The 10,701-nt window shown below is 40.4% G+C and overlaps 1 protein-coding gene across 1 annotated transcript; it reads right to left on the reverse strand.

Annotated features, from left to right (window-relative positions):
• Positions 1-2,265: 2,265 nt before the first annotated feature.
• LOC106639572 (MAP kinase-activated protein kinase 2) lies at positions 2,266-10,564 on the reverse strand. The gene is made up of 9 exons (XM_014353281.2): positions 10,309-10,564; positions 8,044-8,282; positions 5,973-6,112; positions 5,393-5,457; positions 5,184-5,291; positions 4,837-4,935; positions 4,687-4,753; positions 4,226-4,445; positions 2,266-4,140 (listed from the first exon to the last, which is right to left on the reverse strand). The coding sequence occupies exons 2-9, from the start codon at positions 8,221-8,223 to the stop codon at positions 3,865-3,867; spliced, it is 1,155 nt and encodes a 384-aa protein (XP_014208767.2). The 5' UTR covers positions 8,224-8,282; positions 10,309-10,564; the 3' UTR covers positions 2,266-3,864.
• Positions 10,565-10,701: the final 137 nt, after the last annotated feature.

A 10,701-nucleotide genomic window follows, 5' to 3' on the forward strand; every position in this document is an offset into this window, starting at 1 on the left:
ACCGATATCCATTGTAATTGACGGCTACCTATATGTATACATATACAACTTACATGAGGTACCGTCGCAGTATACACATCCATCCGTATACTATACACAGGTGTACAATAGCATGTAAGTATACGTATACAGCGCAAAAAGTTGTAGGTTTAATGAAAAAAAAAAAAAAAAAAAAAAAAAAAAAAAAAAGAAAATTATACTCTATATTATATATAGTTTCCCCCGCTCCCCAAAAGGGGGATGACTCATGATGTGTGTTCTTTCTTGAGCTGGGCGGTGATGGGCACGTAAAAAGCGCAATCACCCATTCCACCGTAAGTACATTCATTGGATTTGGGCAGAGGGAGGTATGTACACGAGGGGGTGGATTGTATATATACGTATACCATACATTTGCCGATCGATCGGCACGTACAGGAATATATACACGTATAGATGAATGAATGAACGAGAGCGACCCTATACAATGTACGGTGCGGCGGTGGGGTGGAATAACGCGCGCGTGGCGTTAATCGAGCAGGAGAAAAAAGGAGGGTGTGATGGATGATTGTTATTTACATTATACCTAAGGCAGAATAATGGGAGAAGAAGGAAGGAGCACCATCGGGTCGTTTTGGATGCACGAAGAGCAGCCTCCGAAATATTTATATATGTAAGTGTAGAGGGAGGAGGGTGGTATATAGATGGTATAGAGATCGTTACATGTAGAGAGAAAATAAAGATTAAACGTGCCTGGCTCCAAAAGTGTCCAACAATATGCGCATTGTGTGTCGTTGCCCGTGTGTGGGACGTGAAACGATAGATATAACATGCAACGGTATTATAATATATAGTAACCACCCCGGCCACACGTGCATGCCAAGGTTTTGCAGGCGCGAGTACTGCTGAATGAAGGAATATTATGAATGTAGGTGTACACATGCACGTTCGTCGCCCCCCCCTCTCTCTCTCTCTCTCTCTTCTACATCCAATTCATGTTATATACGCGCACATTCCATTCTCCCTTTTTTTTTTTTCCTTCCGCTCCCTCTCGGATCCTTGCTATACTCGCTCCGCCCTCTCGTGAACTTATACCTATACATAGCATGATTTTGATCGGTGCATCTATATAATATATATAGTGTGTATATTGTGCACAAACATCTCATATAGGCTATCGCTGTATTCTTTCAATCTAATATCCGCAGCAGCAACAGCTCACATGGGACTCCGGAGGAGTAGACTATTCCAGCTTCCTCTTGGGAGGGAATAACAAAGAAAAAAAAAAAAAAAAAAAACAAGAAAGCGAGAGATAAACTTTTCGCGCCGTATACGAGTTCGAACTTGTTTCCGACGCGCAGATGTAACCCAAACCCCCCACATACATATTTTAATCTCCCTCGGGAGCCATATATACCTATACACATATTTTATTATTGCTCATGGTTTCCTGTGCAGCGTCCTACTCTTTATATATATATGTAGGAGAGACGCTTCTCGTATGCTCGATTCAATTACTTAAAAATTTTAAACGATTTTTTTTTTCTTCTTTTTTTTATACATCGGTATACAGGGGGAGAGAAGACACTTTTTTTTTTCGCTCGGTTAAAAGATGGATTTTATTGAAAAAGGATTAATATATATATATATAACTGGTGAGGGTAACCATCGTGATGAGTAAAAATATCAAACGTGCCACTCGGCGGGCTTGCAAGTCTTGTGGTCGAGGCAGACGTCGAAGCAGCACTTTAGCCACTGGCCCCCCGCGCCGCAATCGTCGTCCGAGGCGCATGGCTCGGGTGGACGGTACCACTCGTGGCTCCTGGGGCACTCTGCTCGTATTTTCGGGCAACCGGTCGTATCTTCGTCGTGCAGGCCGTGGGTATGATCGTCAAAGTGCCGCTCGTCCAGCCAAATCCAATCGGCGAGCGGCACCGAGTTGTGCAGGAGCAGGGACCACAAGTGGACCCAGGGCCGGCCCTTCATTCCCAGCCAGTTGGACCACCCACCGTTGCTTGGCTCGTCTTTTTTGCCGCTCGGGCAGCAGTAGTAGCCCTCGCCCTCGTTGTTCTTGCACCAGTACTTGCACGCCTTCGTGCTGGGCTTTCCGTTGACCGGACGAGCGTTCAGCCAAACGAGCGCTAGGGTGCTTGCGAAAATCTGTTGTTTTTTGTTCAAATTACATTACTTTAAAATGTTGGATATATATGTGCGCAATGAATGGTAAAACTCGATTGTGTATCAAATGTACCGGTTTACTTTTTTTTTAAATTTATTTATTTAGAAAAAGAAACAACTTTTACTAATTTACACAAATACACATCGGATTCATCTCAAGATGTATGAATCAAAGTATATTATTTAAAAAAATCTACGCTTCAATGCTTAATTTACTCAGCTGCAAATCTCGATTTTAAAATGTTTCGTACATTTCGTACATTTATATTTAAAATTTTATCGCGGAGTAACTCATTGCACTCGCGTTCAATCTCTCGTTAAAATCGTAACTTATGGACATAAAAAATTTTATTCATAACGATCTATATACTTGAACGAACTCTTACGAAAATATAATGCCATCTGTTCACGTAATGCGATTTTAATTACACGTTTACAATATAATATCAATACAATAATAGTGAGTAAAGTGTGTCTAACCAGAGTAGGTACTCGCGCGAAATGCATCTATAAGCGCTTCTTGTATCCAACGGCAGGTTGGTACATGCCAACGAACAACCAAACATCGAACTGAGGCTAAAGGTGGATGTTCGCGCTTTTTTATACATACCCGCGTACACGGAGAAACGACACCTTTCCTACCATGGGCTTTCAAAGATCCGAGTTTCTCATCCTGCCACGAATCTAAGGCAAAATTCAATTGACACGGAAATAGTTGCATTGTACCCCCTGTCACTCTTAACTTGTCATAAAACGTCCGAGACTTGACGAGATACAGTGTATTGTATGTACACTCTGTTTTGCACTCGTCTCCGTTTCACTTGAGCGCAATTCCGTTTAACCAAGTCGCCACACGCGCACACGCTTCGATTGACTTATGCGCTCCTCGGTGCATTACTAACTGCGCGCATGCTGGCCCATGAATTCTGCACGGGAAAAGCTCTTTTTTTTTTTTTCAACGAAGTAGCGCATAGTGTTTTTTTTTCCTCTGTATGGGTATAACAAGTTTTTGCCTTTCTATACATAAATTATGCGTGTAGTGTAGTTTTTTTAATTTTATTTACTTCTCTTTGCAAGAGAAACTGGCATTACGCATGTGTGTATTCCCGAAACAATTTTACCGGACGTTTCGTACCGAGTTTCGTGCGCATATAAGTTATGATCGAACTACCGGTTTGGACATTGGTAATTTTACTTGACCCCCAGTCTCGGCTAAAATGACTTTTTCCCATACTACGGCTTAACGGTAGTTTTGAGATGCGGAAACAATCTTACTCGCATAGGTGTTCCCTCATCATTCAACAATACCAGAAGGTATACACGTATAAATGACTTCGATAAAAAAATAAGCTTCACTTGAAATTTCAAACTTAACGTACAACTGGCTTAGTTTAAAACAGTGATATAAATGCATCCTTCGGAAACATCTCTTACACATGTACAAATTTGGATGGTCTTGTCATACTGGTCTTCGTAAAAACGAAGCGATCGTGGGTCTCATCTTATTTACAAAACAACCCATCTCAAGTTCTCGAAACAGTTACCAATAATTTATTGTCTCGTCAGAACGGCATTCCATACACGTCAGTCAAATCGTGGCTCGCGGTTCCTTCTCAGTGTCACAAAATAAACACAAGTACGAGTGCACGGTTACATATACTAACACGGGCACATTTTGTCGATCATACTCGCGAGTCTGTCGATTTCCTAAGAGGCCGCTGTCGTTCTCGCGGCCGCGGCACCGCTGATGGCCGCCAGGGTTGGGGCGGTCGAGTCGCTGTTCTGCAGCTGCTTGGCACGCCGGCGTTTGTTCAGCAGGGGGTTGTTGGTCTGATCGAGTTGCTTCAGGCTCGCGGTGTCGTAGTCGACGCGCATCGTCGCCAACGAGCGGGTCATCTCCTCTTGTACCTCGGGCCATAGCTCCTCGCCCTCCCGCAGCACTCGGCCCGTCTGCAGGGGCGTCGGTGGCACTTCCGTGTATTCCTACAATGCGTATATCGTGCGATTACACCAATGATATACACACGATGCGAATGAAATGCGATTATTAACGTGCGAGTGGACTTACGGCGATCCATTTGTTCTTCATTACGCCATCGATGCTCAGTCGGTGTTCAGGGTCGGTGCACAGCATGCTCTTGATGAGGTCACGCGCATCCGAGCTCACGTTCGACCACTCTGGTTCGGGGAAGTCGTACTGGCCCAGCCGGATTCGCTTTTTCATCCCCGGTGAGATGGCGAGGCCTCGATTGCTGTAGAAGGGCGGGAAACCGCTGCACAGTATGTACCTGCACAGTAATGCCATGATCAGACCACCAGAAAGGGACACGAGCCAAATAGCAGTTAATAAAAAACTTTTGCATTGTGTTTTTTGAAAGAGATAAAACGTATCAATCGTAGTTGTAAAAATGTATTTCTCTCAAAAAGTCTTAATATTTTTTGCCGGAAAACTTTTTCTCTAGCTCTTCTAGAACGAACAATGCATCAAGTTTTAAAGAAAAAAAAGTATGCGTATGTATATGCACATACATGATTACGCCGAGAGACCAGATGTCGCAGCTCTTGTCGTACTTTTCCGAGCCAAGGACTTCGGGAGCTTTTTAGAGAAAATCAGTCGATCGGTTAGTTTTTATGGAAGCAAATGAGTTGTTTACGAGGAAATGAAAAATACTCCCTTACCAACGTAATATGGGGTGTAGCAGGGCGTCTGTAGCGTGTCTTTGAGGTGGGTCTCTTTGGCGAAGCCAAAATCGGTGAGCTTGAGAATACCCATTGTTCCTGAAAATGATGATTTATTTTGGTAGTGTTAAAAAAAAAAAAAAAAAAAAAAGATAAGCACGAGCAGGGAAATCAGACATTTTAATTTTCGCGAGGCCAAAAGGTTTCCTCAAAATCGGAATAAATACGCCAATCGTTGGCTTAATTGATTAATCGAGCGACCGATTGCGCATAACGTTGTGCGACTTCTGAGAACATGTGTTCGTTCACGAGTTGAGCAAACATTGGTTTAGCGTTGGATGTCTCACCTGGCTTCGAGTATAGCAAGTTCTCCGGCTTCAGGTCTCTGTGGGCTATGTTGTTGTCGTGCAGGTGTTTTACGGCGATGCAAATTTCATACATGATTTGAGCCGCTTCTGCGCAAAATTAGGACAAAATTTATGAGTTTACTTGCCTTTTCTACTCCACACAGAGATATCAATTTTATGAAGGAAAAATAAAAAGTATGATGATTTACCTCTCTCCGTGAACGCGCCGTCCTGTCTTTCTTGTATTCTTTGAAACAGCTCCCCACCATCCATGCTGAAAGAGGTGCAAGGAAAAACGTCTTTACTACTAGATTTTTGTCATTTTATCAATTTCGTCACATTTTTTTCCCCCGAGCTCACTTTGCACACGTAAATATACACGCGCGTGAGATTGCCGAAAACGCAAGGCTGAGCAAAATTAGTCAAGCATTAGCACAAATATACTACGAAAATTACAATGAAATGGCGAGATAAAAATAATCGTGACAATGTTATTATTGGCCATCTATAGTTATGCATTTTGTATGACAGTACGGTGTGTCACGTCGGGGGCAATAATCGCACCAATTTTCATGAAACCCAATGCACATTAGACTCCACTTTGGAGAAAATTGCGTGCACTCGCGAACGATTTGATTGGTCTTGGAATACAATGAGGAGAGAGAGAGAGAGAGAGCTTGACAAGAAAATGCTTTATTTAATCCAATTTTGGCTCGAAAATTACGTATGGATGCGTGTACAAGAGAGAAAGAGAGAGGGGCCTCAGCGTCGAGGGGTTGTTGGACTCACCATTCCATGACGACGAGGAGACACTTGTTTCCGCCGTAGGTGTTCTCGTAGACGTCTTTCACGTAGACGATGTGCTTGCAGTTCGACGCGCGCCAGTGCAGCTCGACCTCGTTCCTCGACTTTGGATTGTCGTTTAAAACCTACATGACAACAATAACAACAACAACTTCCCTTAATTTACAGTATTAGCCTACCAAGTACCAACTGTTATCATTTAAAACTTGAACGAAATGACTTGGAGTGTGGCCTCTTTTCATCAATGGATGATAAGTTGTTTTTCGTTTCACTCATTGAATCGATTGAATTTTTCAACCCAACTGCAATCCATACGTTTAGGTAATATCGTAACGTGTGGCTTTTAATTAAAGTTTTATATAGTAGCTGGTGGAAATGAAAAAAAAAAAAAAAAAACTACTTAGAGGTCATCGAGGCAATAATTAGAAATTTAATAATGCTGGGATGTTGAGTCATGCGAGCGTTTTCAGGAGATCAGACAATAAGTAGAGAAAAAATAAACCATTTAAAAGATTTTGTCAACAAGAAAAACCAAGATACAAGAGTTTAGTCCACATAAAATTGTTTTCCTTTTTTCTTGAGAACCCACGGCTTTGATTAACTTGTATTTTTAATGATGAGCGCGACGAGTAAGCAAAAATTTTCCAAGGTACACTCACTACACGTATACGTATAAAAGTTTACACGCAAATGCAAATCATCGACACTATACGTTATAATTATACCGTTTTAACGTACATAATATTATGTACTGTCGTATCACATAAATTAGTTAGTTACCGTTGATAATAACACGTTGAAAGAAATGTTTTGTTAAAACTGTGCAATCGATCGTCTTATCAGTCGAAGCGGGAATAAACAAAGAAAAAAAATCCCACGGCGCACACGATTTGTAAAAACAAGGAAACAAAAAAAAAAAAAAAAAAAAAAGATATGAGGGTGCGTATAAACATGCGCTTGTGTACACACACATGTACCTATACTGTATAAGCGTATAGTTTAACTATCCGGCTAAGATTAGATTGGGGTTTCTTTACTACCCGCCAAACGCATGGAAAAGAGGAAAAACGAGTAACTTTTTTCTCGAGAGAGTTTGGCACGATTTAAAAGCCAACACTCTCAGCCGACCCCGGATGAAGTTATGTACAAATTTTTATTTTTTTTATTTTTTGTTATACTACCACAGGTTTTTTTCGTTCTCCCTTCGAAACACGCATGCGGTTTAGCTCATTACAATCGATACATGTAAGAAACTTTGTTTAACGTTGATTTTCCGATTACGTGTATCGATTTTATATTATGATTATCTGTTGCAACCTTATCAAACCCAACAAATGACGGCATGTATATACTTGTATATCTGTTATCAAATCCGTGAGCATTGCAAGTCATTGAATCAGCGCCTCGATTCCGTCCGATGTCAAAAACGAGCACATTTCGTATGATACATATATATATTGGTATACTTAAATAGATGACCAACTAAACACAAAAGACTCCGTTAATTGCCGTTGTTTTAAAATACTTGTATGCATGTATATATATATATATATATACGCGGTCGCTCTTTTATTATAATGTGTGCATGTATATATGGATAAACACGAGCGTGAACGCCCAAGTATATCGTAACTGGGGTATGGATTGTTTTGTCTTATATAAATTTCATCGTCAACTGCAATTCAATCAGTAAGATGTACGCGCAACTATCGAGAAAAAAACAAAAAAAAAAAACAAAAAAAAAAAACCAATACATCAAATACTCTGCAGCAGCGGCTTATCGATCGTCAAAACGACTGCAGCTATATAAGCGCGCAAATTTACGGTCTACCATGCGGTGGTGCATCGTGTATATACATATTATAATAAGTTGTACGGGGGTATGAGAAACGGTGACCTCGGCCCAAACGAAACGAAAACGCGAGAGAGGAAAAAAAAAAAGATGAATCATGTCGATATAAAAACGAGGAAGCTGCATAGGTATCGTATGTATAGGTGAGTAACAGAGAGAGGGAGAGAAACTATATAAGAAGAAGAAAAATAGCGGAGAGCTTACCTTGAGCGCGTACTTTTCCCCGGTCTTTCTGTCGAAGCACTGGACAACCTTGCCGTTAATGCCAAGGCCCAAGACACGTCCGCTTATTTCGTAGTCGTCGTGTATAGGAGATTTTTTAGGTTTTCTTGTCTCGTTCCACGGTTCATCCGAGGCTACGGTCGGCTGCTGCATCATCTCCATCGTGGGCAGCACGAGGGCGGCCTTGCGCTTTTTCGCTTCCGCTCTACGTTTGCAACGCTCTGCAAGCCGAGTCAGCATTTTTTTTTAGTTTTTTTTTTTTTTTCGTTTGTTTCTTATTTCTCCGCGTACGATGATTTAATTGCACGTGCGTCTAGGACTATATATACTCTCAATCGAGTGCGTGCGTGTGTACGTGTATTGCCAAGTAGGACGAGGCAATGGAGCCTCACTGACGCGAACCGCGTAGATTCCGCGGCTGTACTAAACTGCTTGCTGATATACGAGAGCCCGAAAGTACTTTGGCCTTATCTCTCGCGACCGTATATATATATATAAAGGCTAAGCGTGTGGGTGCTGCTGCTGACGGATGTGCATCGAGTTTGTTAAATCTCCGTCATCTGTACGTTATAATCTAGTGACGTGTGACATATATATATATATATATATATGTATCCAGTCGAGTGAATCGTGCACTCGAATCCGATATTCGGGGGCCGGCTATATATATACATACACACACGCTCGCGCGCGTTTGTTGGCACAGTTTTTTACCAATTAACAATGAATAACATAAGATGCTGTATCTTAAAAGAATTTTCCGTTGTTTTCGTTGTTAATGATAGCGCACAGCACACGTTTTTTATGCAAGACACAACGCGTTTGTGTATTTAGACAATCGGAGGACTTTGAGCTATAGTCGTTGAAAAAAGTAAGATGCTGCGACGTACAACGATTATTTAGTTTGGCACAGTTATTGTTGATGGAACACGTTGATCAACTTTTCTTTTTTTTTTTTTTTTCTAGAGATTTAAAAATTTTTTCCTCAACGCGTTTTCGCGTCGTGGTAATTAACTTTTTTTAACTGCAAAAAAATGGGTTTTCAGTTTTTGCGTCTTAGAGTTATATAGATTAACAAACCATAGTTTTTTTTTTTTTTTACTGTTGTATAGACAAAAACGCCAATAAGGCGTGCGATTTATAACTTCTTACATCTTTTTCTTTTTTTTCCTCTATGATGAATAAACTACTAATAATACGTTTTTGTACAAAGACAATGGTTTACACGCCAAATTTGAGTTTAATCGCATGTTAATTACTCGAGTGATTCTTAGAAATCGATTACGTTCATTTTATTTATATCAGACGACGTTTATATACCTAAACATTTAAACTTAGATTTATAACAGAAATGGAGAAATGTTATACATTCTTTTTCTGTCTGGTGACAATATATATTTTAATAACGAGGGAGCAAAAAACCACTTATTCACTGGCCGCGTATTTTTCATGCAAATGTTCATTATTTTGAAAATTAAATACTTGAGCAACTGCCAACGATTGGGACTCACGCATATTCCTAAGCAACACAAGATTTAGTATCTTATGCGAGCTCTCAAGAACATGCACATACCAACGCTTGCATATGCGAGAGTCATAAATATACAATCCGAACAATTATATTGAAAAAAAAAAAAAAAAAATTCAAAGCCTAGATTCTAAAACGGAATAGTTGGTGCACAATGTGCTGTGCACAGATTTCTGTATGTACAGGTAAAATGAAACGTGGTAGTATATTTTAGAGTGTGTAAGTAGGTACGTGTGTAGAAGTTTAGCGTGTATTCTTGTGATAAGTATTCGGAGTATTTAGGCGCACACCGCGAGTTGCGTGATTAGTTGATGACTCATCGTTTGTAAATAAAACGTGATAATGAATAAATATATAAAAAAAAAAAATCATCGGCTAACGTAAAATTTCATCGCAAGAGTTAAATTTTAACAAGCCGGCAGATTTTTATGTCACGACCACGCATGCATATTATATCGACGGCGTAACGTGAAAGAAAAAAAAAAAACAAAAAAACAAAACGGCACAACTGTACTTATACTTATCAAGATTTGTAATACTTTCTTTCAACCTCTCTCAAGTCGGTATTCGTTTTACGAGTATATGTGTGTGTATGTGAGTGTACCCCTACGTACGTACGTGGTAAAACCGTAAAACTAGCACAAGAAAGATGTGTGTGCGTATTCATGTGAACAGTGCACTGATGATACATTGTATAGGTGCTATAAAATATTACTTACATAGGCAATCGAAATGCACGAGCGAAATCAAACGCGCAAATGTTTGATGAATAAAAAAAACTCCTTTTTGTATGGAACTAAAACGACGCCTGATCAATTATTTATGTGTGCACCTACTTAAACACCAGAGTGTGAAGTCATACTAAAAAAAATACGTTGTATACTAATGAAAGGCACTGTGTAAACTCCGAAATCGTATGGCTTTGGCACTGTCTGCAGCTGAGCTCCCACTGTTCGTTCGTTTGCTACACTATACCACCAAGCGACTCCGATCGGCACTTCTCCGGTGATGATGCCACCGCAGACGCACGCAGTAATCCCCGCCCTTATTATTTTCTCTCTCTTTTTTTTCGTTTCTCTTTTACTTAAAATTCCTCTATATAGATATTCCTA

This window comes from Copidosoma floridanum, unplaced genomic scaffold (genome assembly GCF_036245765.1).
Source record: "Copidosoma floridanum isolate Cflo_tuat_1 unplaced genomic scaffold, Cflo_Japanese_pri ptg000007l, whole genome shotgun sequence".
Taxonomy (NCBI): domain Eukaryota; kingdom Metazoa; phylum Arthropoda; class Insecta; order Hymenoptera; family Encyrtidae; genus Copidosoma; species Copidosoma floridanum.

Bases quoted from the DNA above. Each gene is read 5' to 3' on its own strand.
- LOC106639572 (XM_014353281.2), bottom strand. From the start codon at position 8,223: ATGGAGATGATGCAGCAGCCGACCGTAGCCTCGGATGAACCGTGGAAC. The intron at 6,113-8,043 runs GTAAGCTCTCCG...GTTGTCATGTAG, and splicing joins GGGAAAAGTACGCGCTCAAG to GTTTTAAACGACAATCCAAA. The intron at 4,754-4,836 runs GTAAGGGAGTAT...TTCTCTAAAAAG, and splicing joins CTACACCCCATATTACGTTG to CTCCCGAAGTCCTTGGCTCG.